This window comes from Coregonus clupeaformis, chromosome 29, assembly GCF_020615455.1.
Source record: "Coregonus clupeaformis isolate EN_2021a chromosome 29, ASM2061545v1, whole genome shotgun sequence".
NCBI lineage: Eukaryota > Metazoa > Chordata > Actinopteri > Salmoniformes > Salmonidae > Coregonus > Coregonus clupeaformis.
This window is the reverse complement of record NC_059220.1, coordinates 36,388,830-36,414,808: the sequence shown is the minus strand read 5'-3', so window position 1 is coordinate 36,414,808 and position 25,979 is coordinate 36,388,830. Positions and strand designations below refer to the sequence as shown.

General features: G+C 47.0%; 1 protein-coding gene across 1 annotated transcript; it reads right to left on the bottom strand.

Moving 5' to 3' along the window:
• Positions 1-9,940: 9,940 nt before the first annotated feature.
• LOC121545068 lies at positions 9,941-19,936 on the bottom strand. The gene is made up of 10 exons (XM_041855435.2): positions 19,856-19,936; positions 13,835-13,921; positions 13,620-13,692; positions 13,364-13,433; positions 13,094-13,199; positions 11,336-11,672; positions 10,699-10,916; positions 10,537-10,593; positions 10,333-10,432; positions 9,941-10,231 (listed from the first exon to the last, which is right to left on the bottom strand). The coding sequence occupies exons 2-10, from the start codon at positions 13,847-13,849 to the stop codon at positions 10,059-10,061; spliced, it is 1,149 nt and encodes a 382-aa protein (XP_041711369.2). The 5' UTR covers positions 13,850-13,921; positions 19,856-19,936; the 3' UTR covers positions 9,941-10,058.
• Between the last annotated feature and the right edge of the window lie 6,043 nt (positions 19,937-25,979).

Genomic DNA, 25,979 nt, shown 5'->3' with positions numbered 1-25,979 from the left:
CGACCGAATTGAACAGACGCGTCAGATGAGCAGCCGAGTGACATTTGACGGGTACAAGACGCATCAGACAAAACAGTCGAATTAGTCAAACGGATGCAATCACACTGACCAAATGATCAACCCAAACGAGACAGATAACCCACCCCACTTAACCACACCGACCCAAGCAGGCCATCCACCCACTCGGACCGAGCAGATCTACTCTTACTTAAGCTATTTTCTATTTATTGCAACCCTCTAGGCTTTTCATTAAACATGCATTTTAAATCCAAAAGCTCCCAGTCTCTAATTTTCTGGTTCTTACATTTGGAGGGACCTACTTGGTATTCTGCAGCTGAGGCTGGGCCCCGGATCGAACCACACAAACTTTATACTATATAATTAAGAACTTGGCTTACCTTTTTTAAAAGCGGCCGCTTTGTTTGTATGGTCAGTCCAAGCCGTTTCACAGCCGCAGATGTCCACCGTATCTGGACCCTGTTTTGAACTCCTGGCAACGCTCGCCATTTATGTTGTAGAAATATTTGACTCAAAAGTAGTCAACTCAAAAATATCTCTCAAGAAACTGGAGCTTGTGAATCCAAAAATTAGACTTTATTATTGCGTAAACAAAGCCGTGCTTGCTCCATGGAACAACTGCTTGCCCTGACCCGGAGCTCTCCTTTTATACAGACACAAATGCATAGTCATGCTTATACAACATACATAGTTACTCCTCTCTATGTGAATGAATAACGTCTTTCAGTATCACATGTTGGCTACTCACGAGGCTACGTGCATTTCTCTAAGTGGGGCTTCTGTCTCTTATTAGTGTCGTGACTCAAAAAAATGTATATACACACGTACGTTAAAGAACAATCACTATTGACTATATTCACTATCCAGACATACATCTGGAGTACAAAGTATCAATCATGTTCATTCTGTTTTACCTTTATCATTTCATAACACATTATAAAACATATCAATTAATACTTAAACATGGTTTAAACATGTCATGGCCATAACCCATTCTCAACCACATACATTTAAGCCAATCCCAAAAAGCATCCTCCCAGGACCCTTGAGATGATGTGCATGTGGCTATGTGTCAGGTCATAAGCACAAACAGATGATAACACTAGTTCCATTGTTACTCCAATCTCCACACAGCCACCACGAGGAATTGTATCTCCATGACATGTCATTGACATACCCAGACCAGCTGCAGGGAGTTATCAAAAGCACAGCGTTTGCACTAAAGAAATGTCTCTGCTCTGTTTTAACCCTTCAACTGGTTCTCAATCCATAAGCATTTAAGGCATGTAGGTGTTTAATTCTACAACATATGTACTAGAAAATCATCCATATATCGAAAATCATCCATACCCTCTAACTCATCATTGTTCACGATTCATTCAGGAAAATCCATAATCATGGTAGAATCCACATTAATGTACAAATGTTTAGAAACATATTATATTCGTATTTACAATACAACTGACTCCTCTGCTAGTATTGGAGCCTATTCATTGTTTCAAATTTAATCTCTGGTCAATGTGATCGTCCAAGTACTATAATTTGCAGCTCAATAATACATTTAAATGTATTGCAATATATTCCTGTTTTATTAGGCACATGGAGGATAGGATGAGTCCTGTGGATAGGTCTTATTAACTTCCCAGAGTGGTACTGCTCTGAATAAATGACCACGTTTACATGCACACCAATATCCCGTTATTATTCGGGATACTCAAGTATTCTGTTTTTGAATTGACAAACATACATATTATATCCCATTTACAATAACCTGAAAAAGCTTATATCCCGGTTATGAGAAACCCGGATAAGATGCCCGGGATATGCTGATCTAAGACGGGATACTGTGACAAGTAAACATCTTATCCCCTTTACTTTTGGTTTTGCGGTCTGCGCAGGGTCAATTTAGAAAAATCATGGGTGTTGTGTCGTGATATTTTCATCTGATTGTCAAACTGTCACGCCCTGACCTGGAGAGACTGTTATTCTCTAGGTAGTTTGGTCAGGGTGTGCAACTCTATGTTAGAATTTCTATGTTTAGGATCTAGAATTGTATTTCTAGGTTTGGCCGGGTGTGATTCCCAATCAGAGGCAGCTGTCGCTCGTTGTCTCTGATTGGGGCTCATACTTAAGTAGCCTGTTTGCCTACCTTAGTTGTGGGATCTTGTTTATGGTCTGTGTTAGGCTTGTATGTGTATAGCCTGAGGACTTCACGTTACGTTGTTTCTTGTTTTGTTTATGTTTATTGAGTTAAATAAACATGTACGCTTTTCACGCTGCACCTTGGTCTGACCCGTCTCTCAACGTTCGTGACACAAACAAATCATTTCAAAAAGTAGGCTACCTGCGCAGTTCGATCCACCATAATAATTCCATAATAATGTAGCCTACTATAATTAATTTACTATAATTTACTATTGGCTACTTTCACCCCCAATTTAGTTTCTGCTTATAATATTATAATTTACAACATTGGGTAGGCCGTTTGTTTGTCAACTATCGTTTGATACATGCAGCTGCTCTTCTGTCATAACTTGTTGCCCCAGAAGACTAAATAAAGTAGTGCTCGAATATAATTAATATATTAGTAATCTAGTTAACACCGGTAAAGTTGTCTGTTTTGTTTAGGGACTGGGGAGAAAACACAATAACTCCAAAACAGTGGAAAGCTTGGTGCTGTGCAAAATGTCCAAATGTCATCAGTTTTACCGGTTTTAAGGAATGAAAAGCTGAGAAAACTACGAAACAAGACTTCAGTTCATCTTGGGTGCATATTTTATGTTGTTGAAATACTGTCTGCTTGCATAAAACTTTCAAAGATAACACATTACACGCACATTTGCATTTATTCAAGAGATGCTGAAAGAAAGAAATCATATTTCTCCACTCCTGTTCCCGAGACAAAATTAACATTTGTTGTATAATTTCAATGCAAGAAATTCATAATTCTGCAGGAGTTAATAATATGCTACGTGAGAGGTTCAGTGGTGGAAAAAGTACACAATTGTCATAATGACTCAAGTAACAGTGAAAGTCACCCAGTAAAATACTACTTGAGTAAAAGTCTAAAAGTATTTGGTTTTAAATATACTTAAGTATCAAAAGTAAATACAGAACAATTTTCTTGTTTTTTTTTAATTTACAGATAGCCAGTGGCACACTCCAACACTCAGACATCATTACAAACAAAGCATGTGTGTTTAATGAGTCCACCAGATCAGAGGCAGTAGGGATGAACACCTGTTCTCTTGATAGAGGCATGTTCCAGTGTAGCTCAGTTGGTAGAGCATGGAACGTGCAACGTCAGGATTGTGGATTCGATTCCCACATGGGACTAGCTCGAGCAAAGTATGAAAATAAATGCACTCACTACTGTAAGTCGCTCTAGATAAAAATGACTGAAATGTAAATGAATTGGACACTTTTCCTGTCCTGCTAAGCATTCAAAATGTAACGAGTACTTTTGCATGTCAGGGAAAATGTATGTAGTAAAAATTACATTATTTTCTTAAGGAATGTAGTGAAGTAAAAGTTGTAAAAAAAATAGCAATATTAAAGAAAAGTACAGATACCCCCAAAAACGACTTAAGTAAAAATACTTTAAAGTACTATTTAAGTACTTTACACCACTGGAGAGGTTATAGGCCTACAGTCAGTGTCCGTATTTCAGTTACTATTCCATTTAACCCATATGAGTTTAAATTAGGAATATTCTGCTTATTGATGGAGCAGGCATACTCATGAGTGGGATATCAAAGGTGCATGCAAACAGCTTATCCCGAAAAAGACCTTAAGCTGGATATGAGCAACTATTCGGAATACTGTGCACATTTAAACGTGGTCAGTGTCAGTCATTATTTTGATGTATGGATGATTATGGTCAGAGTCTTATATTTATACTATGTTGAGTGTCACGGTGTAGTAATGGTGTGGTGTGGAATCAGGCGCAGAAGCAGATGTACAGTCCAACAAGACTTTACTAGTGAGAGCAAAATAATCCAAAAACGGCCGGAGGCCAAACAGACGCACACAGGCGTCAAATACGAGCGCACAAACACAGGGCGCAAAAACTCTCCTCAACCGAGGAGGAAGCTAATCGTAACTGGCGTACCGAAACACGGGTAACGCACAAACACCGGACACGAAACAATTACACACAACACTACCCTAACAACAAGGAAACTAAATAGGGTGCTTAATGAGACATAACACAAGACAGGTGTGGCTAACAGACAAAACTAATCAAACAGGAAACATAGAACATACAACGGTGGCAGCTAGAATTCCGGAGACGACGAACGCCGAAACCTGCCCGAACAAGGGAGAGAGGCAGCCTCGGCCGAAACCGTGACAGTACCCCCCCCTTGACGCGCGGCTCCAGACGTGCGCCGACTCCGGCCTTGGGGGACGACCCGGAGGACGTGGAGCAGGGCGCGTCGGATACCCCCGATGGAATTCCGTCAGGAGCGACGGGTCCAAAATGTCTCTCCTCGGCACCCAGCACCGCTCCTCCGGACCGTACCCCTCCCACTCCACTAGATACTGGATACCCCCATCCGACGTCTCGAATCCAAGATGGACCTCACGGAGTACGCCGGTGCCCCTCGATGTCCAATGGGGGCGGGGGAGTCTCCCCTATCTCATTTTCTTGGAGCGGGCCCGCTACCACCCGGCCTGAGAAGGGACACATGGAACGAGGGGTTAATACACTTATACTCCACAGGTAGCTGTAATCTATAACATACCTCGTTCAACCTTCTCAGGACTTTAAATGGCCCTACAAACCGCCGACCCAGTTTCCGACAGGGCAGGCGGAGGGGCAGGTTTCTGGTAGAGAGCCAGACTCGATCACCAGGTGCGTACACCGGTGCCTCACTGCGGTGGAGATCAGCGCTCGCCTTCTGACGTCGGAGGGCCCGCTGCAGGTGGACGTGTGCAGCGTTCCAAGTCTCCTCCGAGCGCCGCGCCCACTCATCCACCGCAGGAGCCTCGATCTGGCTCTGCTGCCAGGGTGCCAGAACCGGCTGGTAACCTAACACACATTGAAATGGAGTTAGGTTAGTGGAGGAATGGCGTAGGGAATTCTGGGCCATCTCGGCCCAGGGAACGTACCTTGACCACTCCTCCGGCCGGTCCTGGCAGTATGTTCTGAGAAACCTACCCACATCCTGGTTTACGCGTTCCACCTGCCCATTACTCTCCGGGTGGTACCCCGAGGTGAGGCTCACCGAGACCCCCAACCGCTCCATAAACGCTCTCCAGACTCTGGAGGTGAATTGGGGACCCCGATCAGCCACAATGTCCTCGGGTACCCCGTGAGTGCCGGAACACATGGGTGAACAGTGCCTCGGCAGTTTGTAGGGCAGTAGGAAGACCCGGCATGGGGAGCAAACGACAGGCCTTAGAGAACCGGTCCACAACGACCAGGATGGTAGTATTCCCTTGGGAGAGGGGAAGGTCTGTTATAAAGTCCACAGAGAGGTGGGACCATGGTCGTTGTGGAACGGGCAGGGGTAGCAACTTACCCCTAGGCAGATGTCTAGGCGCCTTACACTGGGCGCACACCGAGCAGGAGGAAACATAAACCCTCACATCCCTTGCCAACGTGGGCCACCAGTACTTGGCACTAAGACAGTGCACTGTCCGGCCGATACCCGGATGTCCAGAGGAGGGTGACGTGTGAGCCCAATAGATCAATCGATCCCGAACCTCGAGCGGAACGTACTTCCGACCCTCCGGGCACTGTGGTGGACTAGGGTCGGTGCGTAACGCCCGCTCGAGTTCAGTATCGACCTCCCACACTACCGGTGCCACCAGACACGACTCAGGCAGTATGGGAGTGGGCTCCACGGACCTCTCCTCCGTGTCATACCGCCGAGACAGCGCATCTGCCTTGCCATTCTGTGACCCAGGGATGTACGTGATCTTAAAAGTAAACCTGGTCAAGAACATACTCCATCTTGCCTGGCGAGGGTTCAGCCTCCTCGCCGCCCGGATGTACTCCAGGTTACGGTGGTCCGTCAAAATGAGGAAAGGGTGTTGAGCCCCCTCAAGCCAGTGCCTCCACACCTTTAGAGCCTGTACCACGGCTAACAGCTCCCTGTCCCCTACGTCATAGTTCCGCTCCGCCCGGACTGAGCTTCTTAGAATAAAAAAGCACAGGGGCGGAGTTTAGGTGGCGCGCCAGACCGTTGTGAAAGCACGGCTCCTAAACCGGCCTCTGACGCGTCCACCTCTACCTGGAACGGCAAAGAGGGATCCGGATGCGCCAGCACCGGGGCCGAGGTAAACAGGTCCTTCAGCCTCCCAAACGCCCTGTCCGCCTCGGCCGACCACTGCAGACGCACCGACCCCCCTTCAACAGAGACGTGATGGGAGCTGCCACCTGTCCAAAACCCCGGATAAACCTCCTGTAGTAATTTGCAAACCCCAAAAACTGCTGCACCTCCTTCACAGTGGTTGGTGTTTGCCAATTACGCACGGCCGACACCCGGTCTACCTCCATCTTCACCCCTGACGCAGACAACTGATAACCCAAAAAGGAGACCGACTCCTGGAAAAACAGACACTTCTCTGCCTTCACATACAGGTCGTGCTCCACCAGCCTCCGCAACACTCTACGCACCAGGGCCACATGCTCGACACGGGTAGGCGAGTACACGAGAATGTCATCAATGTACACAACCACCCCCTGCCCCTGCATGTCCCTGAAGATCTCATCCACGAATGATTGGAAAACTGACGGAGCGTTCATCAACCCGTATGGCATGACCAGATACTCGTAATGGCCCGAGGTGGTACTAAAGGCTGTCTTCCATTCATCACCCTCCCTGATGCGCACCAAGTTGTACGCGCTCCTGAGATCTAATTTCGTGAAGAAACGCGCCCCATGCAACGACTCAGTGATGGTCGCAATCAGCGGGAGTGGATAACTGTACTTCACCGTAATCTGATTGAGACCACGGTAATCGATGCACGGGCGCAAACCACCATCCTTTTTCTTCACAAAAAAGAAACTCGAGGACGCAGGGGAAGTGGAAGACCGTATGTATCCTTGTCTCAGAGATTCGTCTATGTAAATCTCCATAGCTTTCTTCTCCTCCTGAGACAGAGGATACACATGGCTCCGTGGGAGCGCAGCTCCTGCCTGGAGGTCTATCGCACAATCTCCCTGCCTATGGGGTGGCAACCGCGTCGCCCTCGCCTTACTAAACGCAATAGCCAAATCCCCATACTCAGGGGGAACGTGCAATGCGGGCACCTGGTTTGGACTCTCCACCGAGGTAGCCCCTACGGAAACGCCCAAACATCTACCCACACACTGAGCAGACCACTCCATCAGAGCCCTCTCCTGCCACGAAATAGCTGGGTTATGGGTACTCAACCAGGGCATGCCCAGCACCACCGGATACGCAGGAGAGTCAATCAGGAACAGCTGAATCATCTCCTGATGATCCCCCTGCGCACACATCCTAAGTGGCGCCGCTTTCCCCTCCGGGGGATGGTCAAACACCGCCCTGAAGCGGCGGGAGAACTCGTTGTAGGTGATCGTCTCGGCGTCGATCTTCCTCCACTCCGCGTTGGCCCATTCCAACGCCTTCCCGGACAGGCAGGAGATCAGGGCGGACACGCTCTCATGCCCCGAGGGTGCCGGGTGTACGGTGGCCAGGTACAGCTCCACCTGGAGGAGGAATCCCTGACACCCAGCCGCGGTTCCGTCGTAGGCCCTCGGGAGAGAGAGTCGGATTCCTCGGGGTTCTGGCGCTGGAATGGGCGGACTGGCCGATGGTGCTGGCAGGGAGGGAGGTGGTGGAGGCGCTCCCCAGCCTCGGAGCGTGGTGATCACCTCCTGCAGGGCGGTCCCCATCTGCTGTATCTGGTCCTGTTGTTCCCGAACCTGGACCTCCAGTCTCGTCGGGGCTGCTTCGGCTCCTGCTGATTCCATGTCGGGTGTGTAATTCTGTCACGGTGTAGTAATGGTGTGGTGTGGAATCAGGCGCAGAAGCAGATGTACAGTCCAACAAGACTTTACTAGTGAGAGCAAAATAATCCAAAAACGGCCGGAGGCCAAACAGACGCACACAGGCGTCAAATACGAGCGCACAAACACAGGGCGCAAAAACTCTCCTCAACCGAGGAGGAAGCTAATCGTAACTGGCGTACCGAAACACGGGTAACGCACAAACACCGGACACGAAACAATTACACACAACACTACCCTAACAACAAGGAAACTAAATAGGGTGCTTAATGAGACATAACACAAGACAGGTGTGGCTAACAGACAAAACTAATCAAACAGGAAACATAGAACATACAACGGTGGCAGCTAGAATTCCGGAGACGACGAACGCCAAAACCTGCCCGAACAAGGGAGAGAGGCAGCCTCGGCCGAAACCGTGACATTGAGACAGGATCTGATAGCTGTTACATGTAAAGGTTTTTGTAATGACGTAATAAAAAATAAAAATATATAATAATTGAAAGATGACCTTCAGCTTTTCAACAGAGAATATTCGTATGAGAATACATGCAACAGTGAGCTCACAATGTTAAAGGCCCAGTGCAGTCAAAATCAAATAAAATGTTATTGGTCACATACACGTTTAACAGATATTATTGCGGGTGTAGCGAAATGCTTGTGTTTCTAGCTCTCACCAGTGCAGTAATATCTAACAAATAATATCTAGCAATTTCACAACAATAAATGCAGTTTTTCCTGTGTTTTGTATCATATTGTACAACAGCTAATGAAACTAACACTGTAAAAGTTATTTCCTGATAGTTGCTGGTTGAAAATACAATCTACACAGGACCTTCTAATCAGCAGGTTTTGCATGGTTGGAGTTTTGGCTTGCCTGGTGACATCACCAGGTGATATAGGTTTATAGAGACCAATAACAAAGAGCGTTCCAAACCTCTACCAATAACAGCTAGTTTTCAGATTAAATATTACCCCCCTCCCAACTCAGACCACTCCCAGATAGTCCTAGCAAAATTCTTGCCTGAGAAAGTTTATTTTACTAAAAAACTATTTGTTTCCTTTTGACCATTTTAATTGTAAACTATTACAGTAAGATACTTAATTGTTACCCAGAAATGATTTGATATTGAGATAAGAATGGCTGCATTGGGCCTTTAATGTTCTCTAAAATCTCTTTGGATGCATTTTCTGGGAATCAGACTCACTGTAATTTATTCATCTCACATTAATTTACTGCAGTGTTTGTATTGACCTGCTGTGTGTTATAAAATTGAAAAATGAATAAAAACAAATGGCCATATACACCAATGCTTGTGCTGTGACAGACTGGAGAGCCAAATTCTCACAGTCATCTTTAAATGCTCAGTGCTATTCGGAATCCTTGGGACGTCCTTACTCTAAACCCTAACCTTAACCCTTACCCTTACACTAACCTTAACCATAACCCTTACCTAACCCTAACCATTTTACATTTCAACTTCAATGGGGTAAGGACGTCCCAAGGAACCTGGATTGCACGGACCATCTCATAATTGTGCTCACTCGCCTTGGCCTTTCAGCAATTAAAATCAACTGAGTTAACCTGTGTCTACAATCACCAACCATGTGCCCTCTGAATGAAAGAATAATATTGTTTCCAGTCAAGCAGATGAGTTACATTTCCTGAATCAACCAATGAGACAATAAAACCAGTGTCATTAGATGGGTTTGTTGTGTGTCAAATATACTTGTCTGTACAGTATGTAACGTAAAGCAATGCACAAGCAATGAGCATGGTAAATTATGATAGAACACATCAAATTAAATTGAACATGACGACCCAAAGGAGAGATATAATTAAAAGATGATATTTTAATAAATGTTCAATGCTGACGTTTTTTTATACTGAAAAAAAATCAATTTATGGATATGGGCAAATTCACTCTTGGAAAATGGCCTGTTGGACAAAAAGAAAAATAGTTAACATCCGTGCTACTTCAGCCTTTTGCTATGTTAAAGTAAAAGCTCAGTTAATGATGAATGGATACATTTTGGAAGGATTTTCCAGATTCATACATCAGTAGGGTAGAGTGTCAGGTGGCACAATCATTGGTGCCATAAGGTCAAAGTGTGAGGGAGGGAGCAGGCCAGAGAGCTGTCGAGGAAGTGGTCCAGGCCCCTGGCTTGGAGGCTTTGAGTTGGTCCCATCAGTGTAATGCATTGTAGGGTATCTGCTGCCCCATAGACCTGCTGGTAGTGGGAAAGGTGTTAGCAGGATATCACCAGGGAAAGCTATGATTGGCTGACAGATTCTTGGAGTTAAACCACATGTAGTCTAAAACAATATTCACCTGCTTTCATGGAGTAAGGATTCACTCCTTTGGGGACACTGCCAGGGTTCCCCTGAAATCCATACATCCCCATCGGTGGAGTTGGTGGTACAAGCTTGTTCTGTAAAACACATCAACACATTTTCTAAATTGTTAGTAACATTAGCACAGTTGAAATACAATGGTCTTTCACTGCTTTTTATTGAATGTAATTTAAGTGTATACCTCAGCCTTGGGCTCAGTTTTGTCAACCCATCTGTGCAGAGTTGGATCCCAGACAATCTGAGGAAGAAGATATTAGCAATGTGAAGCAAGCCAAAAATGAAAAATGAATAATCCACTCAATTGTCTCTACATAGAATATACTGTAAATAACAGGTTCCTTACAGATCTGTCTTTGTCCTCAGGTAGATGAACCTCCTTCTTATTAACTTTTCCACTCCCAAAGACCCAGCTGAGCCAGCTTCCACTGTTCTTGTGAACAGCAGGGGTCTCGGGCTCAGCCACCGGCCGGCTGCCAGTCTGGCACTGAGGGTTGGCCTCGGAGTGTTCTGGCTTGGTGATGGACATCATAGCAGGATGCTCAACATATCTAAGCCGGACATCTGTAATAAGTGGGAGAAGTCAGGCGACTCTGCTCATGTCACCATACAGAACAATCACTAGCTGACAGGTAGGAACGTCTTGCTCTGATACTCTGTTACAACCCAATCTTAACCTCCAAGCAGTCACAGGGATTACTGGAAGGTAATATCAGAAAAATCCCTGCGATATCCTGGAGAGATTGACTGGATTACGAAAATGTATGCACTCACTACTGTAAATCGCTCTGGATAAGAGTGTCTGCTAAATGACGAAAAATGTAAATAGAAAATAGAGCTAAACCTGTTTTATGTAGAAAATGCATGAAAGTATTACAGCCATACACTCACATGAGCCATACATACACATTTGGTCTGTCACAACTTATTCCCACGCTATCACAATGGCAATGTCTTTACTTATTAGATAAGGCTTAAATGACCTCTTCTCTTGGAATAGAAATCCACAGGTGGAGTACACACTCCACCATCCCATTTCCACAGTGGTGCCAACATGGGGATGATGGGAGGTGGTTGTGGATGATTGTTTCCATTCTCCACAGGGATGCTGGCTGTGGGGAGGATCCCCTCCCTCTGTGCAGGAACACTGGTTGATTGGAGGATCCCATCCCTCTGTGCAGGGATGAGGCCTGATGCTCGGAGGATCTCCTCCCTCTGCGCAGCAAAGTTGGCTTTTGGGAGGATCCCCTCCCCCTGCCCAGCGATGTTGGATGTTTCCCTCCCCCCACTCTGTACAGCAACGTCGGCTGCTGGGATGATCTGCAGGTATAATATAGAACACATAGTAATTCCCTAAAATATCAACCACTTGCAATCTATAACATCATTGTCACATACACTGAGTGTGGAAAACATTAAGAACACCTGCTCTTTCCATGACATAGACTGACCAGGTGAAAGCTATAATCTATTATTGATGTCACTTGTTAAATCCACTTCTCAGTGTAGATGGATTGAGGTTAAAGAAGAATTTTTAAGCCTTGAGACAATTGAGACATGGATTGTGTATGTGTGCCATTCAGACGGTGAATGGGCAAGACAAAATTTTTAAGAACCTTTGAATGGGGTATGGTAGTAGGTGCCAGGCGCACCGGTTTGTGTCAAGAACTGCAACGCTGCTGGGTTTTTCACGCTGAACAGTTTTCCGTGTGTATCAAGATTGGTCCACCACCCAACTCAATATTAGGAAGCTGTTCTTAATGTTTTGTACACTCATTGTAGATCAATCCCAAACATGTACATTCATTTGTACGTGTACTGATACTGTAAATACACAAATTACATTAATGTTATCTACAATATATTATAATACCGTAAGCCTCTTTGCTGCGGGGGATCTCCTTCTACAATTTTGAGTGGATGTTCTTCATTTTAGGCATATTCCGCTGTGTTTTGTATTTTTGTTTATTTAAAAAAATATGTGTTTGGAATGGCACTCTTAACTACAGGAGATGATGCTGTCATAAAGCATTTGATGTAAGTATGTAGGACAATTACCCATAATGCTCACTGACTGAACATTTAAAATTACCATGGCAATTATTGACGCATTCACGTACTATCGGAAACTTGGAACCTCAGAGTTAAAATGAATATAAGTTATTTGCGTAGAGTTTCCTATTGGTTGATTCTGATACTTCACACGTGGGAAAATTGGGATCAGAAATGTCAGAGTTTCCTAGTTCCGACTTGCACTTGAACGCGGCATATGGTGAGGGGCCTTCTATGATGTAGGGCAGGTCAGCAACCAAATTATTTTACTGTGCCCAGTCGCACACAGACTTTTATGATCCCACACGTTGCCACCAATGGATTCAAAATGAGTAGCCTAACAATTATTTACATGGCCCCAGTTACATTTGCAACCAAATTATTTTTCTGAGAGAAATCAATAATAGTTGCACACAAATGGTAACAGTGAGCAATTCACAGTGAGCAGTGAGCAAAATAACCATAGATGGGAAGTTGACAATAGCTTATTAGTAGCATAAATAAATTGTATTTCTATGGTTGCAGTCCTCAAAGATTGAATTGCATTGAACTGAATTAATCAGATCCAATGATTTACCGCCCGTAGGGTGGGGTACCGCTAGTCATCATTATTATAATCACCATCTCAATCATTATCACCATACCATCATAGACTTATTCTTCTGTATCTCAGACTCATCTGGCACTACCTTAGATATGGCAGTCTGCAACTCAATACACTGCCCCTGCATGGTGTTCAGCTTCCCCTGCATGTGGTTAATGGACTGCTTAACATCGTTCAGCAGGATCTGAATCCTATAGGAAATCAGGTGGTTCAACATGCTGAGGTGATGAGAGGCTTCAGACAATGCCCATTGGACCATCTTTAGGATTCTTTCTCACTTAACACCAATCTTATTAGGAATGTACCTTTGTGCAGAAGATGTTACTATAGTGTTATTTAGAAGAAAAAAGTGTACTTTGTCAGGTGCCGAAGGGATGACGGGATGTCTCCCTGCTCCAGTGAGCTCTGTTGGCAGGTCTTGTTCACTGTTGGAGGAACGTGAGCCAAATTAGAGGAAAAATATCTATGGTTGTTCAGCAATGAAACATTCAAGGCATATGGGGGATTGTTCTTCCCTGGGAAAAGAATAACAACAGCTGGGGTTTACTTTCAAACTTTTAGATAAAGTGATACGATACAATCTTTAAACCCATCAGAAGTGTAGTGCTTACCTCCATGAAAACATTTATTTTGGGCAACATTGTCCCAATTTTGACCACTAGATCCAACTTGTGATGCGCAGATCTTGATGAAACGGTCAAGTCAACATTTTGTTAGACATTTCAGAGATAACATTAACAATTGTACATGAGACAGTGCTTCCAGATATTGCAATCCCAGTTGGTCCTTCTGAGGTATGTAAAAAATCTGGTGTGTGAGTACTCACATGAAAGGTATCCATGATTCTAGATTAAGTGATAACCATCCGATGGGTCAGCAATGGAATGATTGCAGGCTACTTTATGTCTTGGGCCTTTATGAATCATTGAAATACAAGTAATATTGTGAATTTGTAATGCATAACTGCCATGGTAATATGGAATATTCCATCAATGAGGGTTCCAGTGGCCATGCTGTTTTTGGACTATGAGACCCTGGGCTATATACTATGATGAGCAAATAACATGCATAGATTTTGCATTACCCATTGAACGAGTCAATGTCAACTGATTATTCGCAAAAATAGCAACTTTATTTTCCTTCCTGGACACTGACTCGTGCAATGCGTAATGCATAATCTATGCTTGTTATTGTCTCATTATAGTATATAGCCGAGGGTCTCATAGTCCTAAAACAGCATTGGCCTGTAACGATTCCGGCAGTCTGAGTCGGTTCCGTCTGTGTATTAGTTTTTCTGGTCGGGATCTCCAGTTTCCCGAGGGTTCTGGAACGCTCCCTGCCTGGTTGCCGGGCTACGTTGCTAGGCGGGAGCTCTCCTGATTTCCACACCTGCATTCCATCAGCAATCTGCACACCTGGCCCTGATCATCACCTTCATAAGCTCTGACCTGACATCCATTCCCTGCCGGATCGTTAGCCATGAACAGTATGTTTGTCCGTGTATCAGCCTTGGAACTTCTAGCGTTAGTTTTGTTGTTTTGCACATTTTTGACTTGCTGTATACTTACCTCCGTTTTGTTCTATCTGCAGTCACTCACCCGGAACCTTCACCCAACCTCTGCCTGATGGTCGGCGGCTGCCGAGCCATTACTGGACCTACCACTGCACCCTCAACAACCCATCCACGCCACCCGCTCTGTTCCCTGGATTATTCAGCCTCACTCGTGGATCTATTAAATAAACACTCACCTTTGTTTCAACTTACCTTGTCCTGGTCTGCTTCTGGGTTCTGGCTTAGTAAACCGTGACAGAACGATCCGGCCAGTAATGAACCCAGCGGACCTGGACTCTGTTCGCCATGCCATTACCCATCAGGAGAAGATGTTGGGCCATCATAGCACGGTACTACAGGAGATCGCGTTGTCAGTTCGGAACCTTTCTACCGGTCTGACGGAGGTCCAGAACCAGCGCAAGTTTCCGGTGGAGGATCCACTACCGGTTTCACCCATCTCGCCTGCCGCTTCTGGAGCCGTGTCCTTCCGTGAGCCCAAGGTTCCGACGCCGGATAAATATGAGGGGGAGCTGGGAAGATGCCGTTCCTTCCTTATGCAGTGTGGGTTAGTGTTCGATCTACAGCCCTACTCTTATGCCACAGACAAGGCTAGGATAGCCTTTGTGATTGAGTTGCTGCGTGGTCGAGCGCTGGAGTGGGCTTCAGCCGTTTGGGAACGACAGGATCCCTGCATGGCTTCATACCAGGGGTTCACGGCCGAGATGAGGAAGCTCTTCGACCATTCCGTCCGAGGGAGGGACGCAGCTAGGCGCCTGTTTTCGCTTCGCCAAGGAACTCGCAGCGTGGCCGACTTCGTGATCGAGTTCAAGACGTTGGCTGTGGAGAGTGGGTGGAATGAGGAGTCTCTGCAAGCGGCCTTTTACCAGGGTCTGTCGGAGCAGCTCAAGGATGAGTTGATCTCCTATCCGGAGCCTAGTGACCTGGACAGCTTGGTAGCCTTGTCTATTCGGGTGGATAATCGAGTCCGAGAGCGAAGGAGGGAGAAGCAATGGGTCCCGTTCCAACCGATCAGCTTCTCAGGTTCCAGTCGGGTCAGGGATTGGACCAGAATACGTCGATCATCGTCCACCACACAGGATTAGTGGAGAGGTCCTGTCTCCCGATTCTGAACCCATGCAAGTGGGGCGGCACGGGTTAACCAAGGAGGAGCGCCAACACAGACGTAGGACTAACTGTTGCCTCTACTGTGGTGGTTCGGGACATTACCTCGCCACTTGTTCCCGGCGGTCGTCAAACTGCGTGGCTCGCTAAAGTTGGGAGGACTTTTAGCGAGCCAGTTTCGACCTCTCAATACCTCTGTCAGACCCCGTTTCCCGGCTACCCTTGTGAACAGGAATCAGAGCTTAGCGATTAACGCTTTTATCGATTCAGGTGCCGGCGGAAGCTTTCTTGATGCCGAGTTGGTGGAACAGCTGGGGCTTTCCAAGGAGCAATTGCCGGAAGCCATTGAAGCTACCACTCTGGACGGCAGTAGTCTGGTACGTATCACGATGAGGACTGAACCGGTTAAGATGCTGTTGTCGGGGAATCATTCTGAGATGATTTCATTCTTCATTCTGCCGTCTTCCCATGTTCCTCTGGTCCTTGGATACCCCTGGCTGAAGGAACACAATCCCACGTTCGATTGGGTGACGGGCAAGGTAACGAGTTGGAGCCTTGATTGTCATGCTAACTGTCTCAAGACTGCCTGTCCCCATTCGGTTCCCAGTCAGGTGATTGAGGCTAAACCCCCAGATTTGTCCCTGGTTCCCGAGACATATCACGATTTGGGGGAAGTGTTCAGTAAGCAGAAGGCTCTGTCACTCCCTCCCCACCGACCATATGATTGTGCCATCAACCTGTTCCCTGGAGCTGTCTACCCCAAGGGAAGGTTATACAGTATCTCCCGACCTGAACGTGAGGCTTTGGAGACCTACATCAAGGAGTCCCTAGCTGCTGGTCTCGTTCGTCCCTCGTCATCACCCCTGGGGGCAGGATTCTTCTTTGTGGGTAAGAAGGATGGCTCTCTTCGACCGTGTATTGATTATCGGGGGTTGAATGACATCACGGTCAAGAACAAGTATCCCCTGCCCTTGATGAGTTCTGCCTTCGACTGCTTACAGGGTGCTACGGTGTTCACCAAGCTAGACCTACGCAATGCGTATCACATGGTCCGGATCAGAGAGGGGGACGAGTGGTTGACGGGTTTCAATACACCGATGGGTCACTTCGAGTATCAGGTGATGCCGTTTGGACTGACCAATGCTCCAGCGGTATTCCAGAGTATGGTGAACGACGTCCTGAGAGATATGATCGGTCTCTTTGTGTTTGTTTACCTGGATGACATTCTGATCTTCTCAAAGGAACCTTCCGACCACGTCCAGCATGTCCGGCAGGTTCTGCAGCGATTGTTGGAGAATCGCCTGTTCGTGAAGGCCGAGAAGTGCGAGTTCCACGCCCACACGACATCCTTTCTCGGGTACATCATCTCCAGGGGAGAGATTAGGATGGACCAGGAGAAGGTTAGAGCGGTTCTGGAATGGGCCCAGCCGGTACGAGATTGCAGCTCCAGAGATTTTTGGGGGTTTGCGAATTTCTACCGCAGATTCATCCGGGATTACAGCCGTGTGGCCGCTCCGTTAACTGCCTTGACTTCCAGTATCAGGACCTTCAAGTGGAATCCGGAGGCGGATCGAGCGTTTCTGGATTTGAAGAGGCGATTCACCAACGCACCGATTCTCTCTCAACCGGACACGGCCCGTCAGTTCGTCATTGAAGTGGACGCGTCTGATGTGGGAGTTGGCGCCATCCTGTCGCAGCGATGCTCCACGGACAGTAAACTCCATCCCTGCGCCTACTACTCGCTCGCCTTTCGCCTGCGGAGAGGAACTACGATGTGGGTAACCGGGAGCTTCTCGCGGTGAAACTTGCCTTGGAGGAGTGGCGCCACTGGTTGGAGGGGGCGGAGCAACCGTTTATTGTCTGGACTGACCACAAGAATCTTGCTTACGTGCAATCGGCTAGACGCCTCAACTCCCGGCCAGGCCAGGTGGGCGTTGTTTTTCGGACGATTCAATTTTTTCCCTGACGCTCCGACCTGGATCTAAGAACGGCAAGGCGGACGCCTTGTCCCGGATGTTCTCCAAGACGGAAGAGAGTGGGTCCAAGACCGAGACAATTCTTCCCCCGGAACTGCGTCGTGGGAGCAGTTATGTGGAAGATTGAGGAGGAGGTGATGGCGGCCCTTCGGACGCAGCCCGGTCCCGGTAACGGTCCACCCGGTCGGTTGTTTGTGCCTGAGTCGGTTCGTCCTGCTGTCCTCAAATGGTCCCACGCCAGCAAGATGGCTTGTCACCCTGGCGTGGCTCGGACGATGGCGTTTCTTCGCAGACGTTTTTGGTGGCCTGCCATGGCCGAGGATACTCGGGGTTTTGTTGCTGCCTGTCCAGTGTGTGCGCAGAATAAGAGTACCAATCGGCCCAGCTCTGGACTACTTCACCCCCTTCCTATTCCCCGCGACCATGGTCGCATCTGGCCCTGGACTTTGTCACTGGGTTGCCCGCTTCTGAGGGGAACACGGTCGTTCTGACTATCGTGGACAGATTCAGCAAGTTCGCCCACTTTGTGCCAATTGCCAAGCTTCCCTCTGCCTCGGAGACGTCCGAGATCCTGGTTAGGGAGGTTTTCAGGGTCCACGGTTTGCCCAGTGATATCGTTTCCGACCGTGGCCCTCAGTTTACCTCTGCTGTCTGGAAGTCCTTCTGTTTGGCCATTGGAGCTACAGTCAGTCTCACATCTGGTTTTCACCCCCAATCTAATGGTCAGGCGGAGAGAGCCAACCAGAAGATGGAATCCACGCTACGCTGCCTTGTCTCTTCCAACCCCACCTCCTGGGTCTCTCAGTTGCCTTGGGTTGAGTATGCCCACAATACTCTCCCTACATCTGCCACTGGGATGTCTCCCTTCCAGTGCTTGTATGGCTACCAACCTCCCTTGTTCCCTTCTCAGGAGAAGGAGCTCTCAGTGCCCTCTGTTCAGGCCCATATTCGTCGTTGCCACCGGACCTGGCATCGGGCCAGAAAGGCACTCCTTAAAGTTTCGGACCGGTATCAGCTCCAGGCGAATCGTCGCCGGATCCCCGCTCCCACCTATACCATCGGAGATAGGGTCTGGTTGGCCACACGGGATCTTCCTTTACGGACTGAGTCTAGGAAGTTGTTACCGAAGTTCATTGGTCCGTTTGTGGTGGAGAAGGTGATCAATCCGGTGGCAGTTCGACTCAAACTACCGAGGACGCTCAGAGTCCATCCCACCTTTCATGTCTCCTGCCTCAAGCCTGTTTTCCTCAGTCCTCTGTTGCCCCCTCCGCCTCCTCCTCCTCCTCCTCGGATGATCGGAGGTGGTCCTGCCTACACGGTGCGACGCATCATGGATTCCAGACGGCGGGGCCGGGGTTTCCAGTATCTCGTGGACTGGGAGGGGTATGGTCCTGAAGAGAGGAGTTGGATTCCGCGGCAACAGATCCTAGATGCTGACCTCATTCGTGACTTCTACCGCCTCCATCCTGGCGCTCCGGGAGTCCGCCCGGTGGCGTTTGCCGGAGGGGGGGTACTGTAACGATTCCGGCAGTCTGAGTCGGTTCCGTCTGTGTATTAGTTTTTCTGCTCGGGATCTCCAGTTTCCCGAGGGTTCTGGAACGCTCCCTGCCTGGTTGCCGGGCTACGTTGCTAGGCGGGAGCTCTCCTGATTTCCACACCTGCATTCCATCAGCAATCTGCACACCTGGCCCTGATCATCACCTTCATAAGCTCTGACCTGACATCCATTCCCTGCCGGATCGTTAGCCATGAACAGTATGTTTGTCCGTGTATCAGCCTTGGAACTTCTAGCGTTAGTTTTGTTGTTTTGCACCTTTTTGACTTGCTGTATACTTACCTCCGTTTTGTTCTATCTGCAGTCACTCACCCGGAACCTTCACCCAACCTCTGCCTGATGGTCGGCGGCTGCCGAGCCATTACTGGACCTACCACTGCACCCTCAACAACCCATCCACGCCACCCGCTCTGTTCCCTGGATTATTCAGCCTCACTCGTGGATCTATTAAATAAACACTCACCTTTGTTTCAACTTACCTTGTCCTGGTCTGCTTCTGGGTTCTGGCTTGGTAAACCGTGACATGGCCATTGGAATGATCAGTCAAAACAACTAACTTTTACGATAAATCACTTGACTTGAGTATTTTGAGTTCGGAACTAAAACATTAAAAGTAGGCTATAGCTTGACGCATATGCTTACCTTGGACAAGCGTATCCAAAAGGCCTATCCAGTCGTGCGTGAAGATACCGTTATGCAGATAAAAGCGCAGGACCGTTTGAGACACGCTCGGTAATGTGAATCTGTCACACTGATGTAAAAGCACATTTTAATTTATAATTCACACTGTTGAATGTCCTGCAAGCCAATCAGAATCGAGTTTTAAACAATAACGTGGGTTCCGTGGAACGTCACAAACATATTAGGCCACTTGCGTCACAGATTACAGTCAGTGAACATGGGTTTAATAGAATAACTTTGTTTTTCCCCAGAGGAAACTTCAGGGAAATCTTATTTGTCTATATGTATATGCACATCGTATTGAATTGAGATTACATTTACTGCACCACTGAAACTATGTAACCTAATCCTATGAGGATCATATGTCAAATGTCAGAATCATGGCACATGAAAACATAATGAAACTGACTTTGTAACAGTTGTTAAAGTACTTTGTGAATTTCACAATGTTCATATATTAATATAGCATGTTGATTTGTTATTATGCATGCCTGCATCCTGGGAATAGGAGAGTGTGTATTTACGTTTTGCCCTGCGTGCTCAAATAATTTTGATGCACTATGAGAGGTAGGCACGCTTTTTCTGTCGTCTTTAGAAAAGTTAGATTCCTTCAAGCACAAAGTCATACACACAGTGTTTTGTTCATGAATAATGTTGTATATTTAGAGTTTACTCATGAGTGGATGGTATTGTTAAGATGCAATTGTAATTTTTAGGATGATATTAACATGGTTACCAGCTAGCTAAGGTATTGTATGTGTGAACATGGCTAGCTCCTCGACTGATCCCAGTCCTTTGTATTGTGCGTCTATGTTGTAGAAAGAGGCGACAATGGGCAGAACATATTTGTGCTCTACAAATGTTTTGTCTTTTCTTTTGGATGCAGAGATAATTCTGATTCATTAAAACAGCCTGATCTCCGAAGTCCACGTCTATAGTCCCAATCAATCACACACAATGCAGAGATACAGCCGTGCAGTACAGTGCCGGTTATGGGGCCTTCTAGACCCGGATTCATCGTTGATCGACGTCAGCTCAATCACCGCGGCCCTGAGACTCTGTTTACATCATTAAGGTACTCCTGCCGCCTTGTGGCAAAAAGCGGATCTGCAGTCTATATTCTCTCTTGTTTATTTCTTTTCTGAAAACGATGTATTGAGAGTGCTGTTTATGGTTAACTAATATAGAAGTGTGTTCATCAACAGAAATTTTAACATAACATTAGTGGTTTAGTGACATGGCATCTTTTAATGGTGATGATGAACCCAAATTCACTGCTGCGAGGGGGAGGTTTTTCTCATACCCTGATCAAACACCTGTAAAGCGTGTAGGTGCAGTAGGTTCCCCCATGTTTTGCTCCACAAAAAATACTGATGAAAGCCCTTCATCTAGTGTTAATCAAAATGCCCCTGTAGATGGTTTAGCTGAGCTGGTCACTCAGCTAGCCCAGGAAATAGGGAGCTCCATTAGGGAGGAAATACAGAGTGGCAGGTCCAGCACTCATGAGCCACCAGTAACTACAGAAAAGATAAGTGATCATCACTCAGAGTCAGCAGGATATGTAGACCTCAGTAAAATGAAGTTCATCATGCAATCAGATGTAAAGGAACCTCCTACATATAGAGGAGATGGTAGAGGCAAATGCTCCATTCATGAATGGGAGGAGTTGATGAGAATATACTTGAGGAGGAAGAGATGTCCTGTTGGCTGTTGGGGAACAATCGGATGAGATGATTAGTCGATTATCTGGCAAAGCAAGAGACATGGTAAAGATACATTTACGCAATGAGACAACTGTTAATCCTAAAGAGAAGCCAGAGATTGTATTTGACATTCTGAAACAGAATTTCAGCGAATTGGCCTACTCATGCATGCCTTTAGCTGATTTTTACAATACTAAACCTGTACCCGGAGAGGCTGTTATGTTATCTTTGAACGTACCTTAGAGAAGAGCATACCATCTGTTATGGTTTCACAGACACAGGCCAGGGCGCCATCTTTCCCCGCCCTTCAGGCGTAGGGAATGCAGGGTTTGTGGCTCAACAGATCACTCCACTGTGATGCACTGTAGACATGAGAACCTGTGCTTCTGGTGCTTTTCCCCAGATCATTGGAAATCAAATTGTCCAAAACAGGGGGAACGCTATGCCAATCCCGGCAGTGAGAGACGCCCAACACAGCAGCAGAGAAACCCACTACAGCAGCAACCGTTAAACTGACACGCCCACAGGTGAAGGGGGGAAATGTGGGTGTTCAACTGTCTACCCCCAGGAAAGAATCTGATGATCTTGAGAAAACATATGAGATGTTGTGCTCTGATGCGAAAGAAGGAGAGAAAATTGTTATGTTAGGTTCACAAGAGGTTGAGGCTTTTTCAGATTTGTTTTACACCTCTGTGTCTGTACATGGGAAAGTGCAGCTTAAGGGCATGCTTGACACTGGGTCTATGGCCTGTACATTGAGTGAACCTACTGAGCAGAGACTTTTGGAAGCAGGTGCCCTTCCTCAGCAATATCAGCCTCCTAAAGAGTTAGTGTTAGTGGGTTGTGGGGGGAAGAAGGCCTCACCAAAGTGTTTCTATGGGATTTATGTTAAAGTGCCCACCCTAGTTGTTCCTGGACAGCGTGATGATCTTATCCTGGGATCGAACGTCATTAAGCATCTATTGCATGAGATGAAGGGCACTGACGAATACTGGAAGCTAGTCAACAACATGGATGGCTGAGACTCACTCACCAGAGGGTGAGCAGTTTTTGCAGATGATGACAAGTGTCACAAGATGGAAGGGACAGCAAGTTGATGGCAAGATTAGGACCGTGAAGCTCACTCAAGCTGTGACTCTTTTTCCCAAGACTGAACACTTAGTTTGGGGTAAACTTCCTAAAAAATGTGGCATTGTCTCCAGGCAGCACTGTAATAGTCGAGCCTACCAGGTCAAAGGTCATGCCCAGAAACATACTTGTGGGTAGAGTTATTACGCCCATGTGGGGAGATGGCTTGGTCACTTTAAAGGTAGTAAACTGTTCAGATAAACATCTCACTCTAAGACGTAACATGAAGCTGGCCGATGTGTCTACATGCTTGGCTGTTGAGGATGCAACAATTTGTCAGGGCCTTCATGAGGTGAGGAAAACCCCAGTGGAACAGAAGCAGGATGACAATGGCTGCCACAACCTGAAACAAAGACTGTCTGATCTAGGATTAGGAGACATCGACATTGATGGATGCCAAGTGACTGACCAGTGGAAGGAGAAGCTTGTGAATACCATCACAATATATGAAGACATCTTCTCAAATCATAATCTGGACTGCGGAGAAGCCAGGGGTTATGTTCATCGTATCCATCTGGTTGATGACAGACCCTTCCGCCTACCATACAGAAGGGTTCCGCCTGCTCATTACCTGAAGCTGAGGAAGGTATTAACAGATATGGAGGAAGTAGGCCTTATACGCAAGTCGGTTAGTGAGTATGCCTCCCCTTTAGTCATGGTATGGAAGAAAGACGGGAGTCTGAGGTTATGCACTGACTTCAGGTGGATGAATGCACGAACGGTGAAGGACGCTCATCCCCTTCCTCATCAAGCAGATTGCCTCGCAGCCCTTGGTGGCAGTGCATTTTTCAGCACCATGGACTTGACCTCAGGATTTTATAACATTCCAGTTCATGAAGAGGACAAGAAGTACACAGCCTTTACCACACCGATGGGACTTTGAGTACAATCGCATGCCACAAGGTCTGTGTAACAGCCCGGCCTCTTTCATGAGAATGATGTTAAGTATATTTGGGGACCTACATTTCTCAAATCTCCTTTGTTACCTAGATGACTTGTTGGTCTTTGCACCCACCGAGGAACTGGCTCTGCAGCGACTTGAAGTTGTGTTTAGCCGTCTAAGTGCCAACAATCTCAAACTAGCACCAAAGAAATGCCACTTCCTACGAAGAACAGTGAAATTCCTCGGACATATAATTAAAGAGGACGGTGTGTCTGTGAACGCTGAGAAGGTGGAGGCCATTGCCAAGATGAGCCAAGCTAAGCTATCTCCCGATTGGCGCAGTGGTCTAAGGCACTGCATCGCAGTGCTAGCTGTGCCATTAGAGATCCTGGTTCGAATCCAGGCTCTGTCGTAGCCGGCCGCGACCGGGAGACCCATGGGGCGGCGCACAATTGGCCCAGCGTCGTCCAGGGTAGGGGAGGGAATGGCCGGCAGGGATGTAGCTCAGTTGGTAGAGCATGGCGTTTGCAACTCCGGGGTTGTGGGTTTGATTCCCACGGGGGGCCAGTATGAAAAAAAAATATATAATAATAATGTATGCACTCACTAACTGTAAGTCGCTCTGGATAAGAGTGTCTGCTAAATGACTAAAATGTAAATGTGTACTCCCTCTGCTCGGAGACTGAAATCCTTCTTGGGGATGGTATTATATTACCAGCACTTCATTCCTGATTGTTCCTCCATAGCCAAGCCTTTGTTTGCACTCACTGGGGGTCAAAAGAGAAGAGGAAGAGATGGGAGGAAGAAGGGCAACAGTGGGATTTTCCGGAAGCTGATGCTATCGGATTGGACTGAGGAGTGTGTCATTGCATTCCAGAAGCTGAAGGATGCTCTTCTGAATTGTGTCGTGCTGGCTCACCCTGATTTTGAGAGGCCGTACATTCTCTTCACTGACACTTCTTTGGATGGTCTCGGGGCTGTGCTTTGTCAAGTGCCTGAAGGTGAAGATAAAGCAAGGCCCATAGCATTCGCGAGCAAGACCCTGAGTAAGTCGCAGAGAAGGTATCCGGCACACAGACTTGAATTTCTAGCACTGAAATGGAGCGTGTGTGAGAAATTCAGTCACTGGCTTAAGGGGCACGCGTTCACTGTCTGGACAGATAGTAACTCGTTAACGTACATCATGACAAAACCCAAGCTGGACGCTTGCGAGCAAAGATAGGTTGCCAAGCTTGCGCCGTACAACTTCGATTGAAGCGTATCCCAGGCAGCAAGAATACAGTTGCAGATGCACTGAGCCGCGACCCCTTCGCAGTGACTGCCGCGGGGAGACTTATGAGGGAGTCCTACCTAGCACTTCTGTCTGAGGCTGTTGGGACGCCAAATGATGATATCCAAGATGCCTTCCGGTGGGCTTCTTATCCCCAAGAGATAACCTCCTTGACCACTGCTGAAGTGAAAGCTATATGTCAGCTCCATATCGACTGGGAATGTTCAACGGAGATGCAAGCAATCCAGCTTGGTTCCAACATCCAACAGCTGCTTTCTCCTGGTATTGACACTTTGCCTGAACTCTTGCATGAGGAACTTCGAGGTCTCCAGCTGCAAGACTCTGTGGTTTCCAAGGTCATCCCTTTCGTCTTCAGTAAGAAACGGCCCACCAGACGAGACCGATATGATGTTTCTTCTAAAGTGTTGTTGCTGATGAAGCAGTGGGACCGCTTAATCCTAAGAGAGGGAGTTCTGTATCGTGTCATTAAGGAGAGTCACACAAACCGGAGAAAATTCCAGTATGTCTTACCAGAGGTGTTGCGACTCAAAGCAATGACCGGCATTCACGACCTTGCAGGACATCAAGGCCAGGCTAGAACTCTAGCCCTGGCAAGACAGAGGTTTCTCTGGCCTGCAATGGAGAGAGACATCAAGGAGTATGTACGCTGCTGCCAGAGATGCGTTCTAGCAAAGACTCCAGAGCCAGCGGCTAGAGCCCCGTTAGAGAGCATCAAAACCTGCTCTCCCGTGGAGTTTGTTTGTTTGGATTTTTGAACAGCGGAAGACAATAAGAAGAACTCAGTTGACGTTCTGGTGGTGACTGACCACTTCACTAAACTTGCCCGTGCATGGCCATGCAGAAACCAGACAGCCAAGCAAGTAGCTCGTAAACTGTGGGATCATGTCTTCTGTGTCTATGGATTTGCTGCAAGGATCCATTCTGATCAGGGCGCGAATTTCGAGAGCGAGTTAATAGCAGAATTGCTTAAGCTCTCTGGTGTCCAAAAGTCAAGAACTACGGCATATCACCCTATGGGGAATGGAGAGACTGAACGCTTCAACAGGACTTTAGGCAGCATGCTCAGGAGTCTACCCCTGA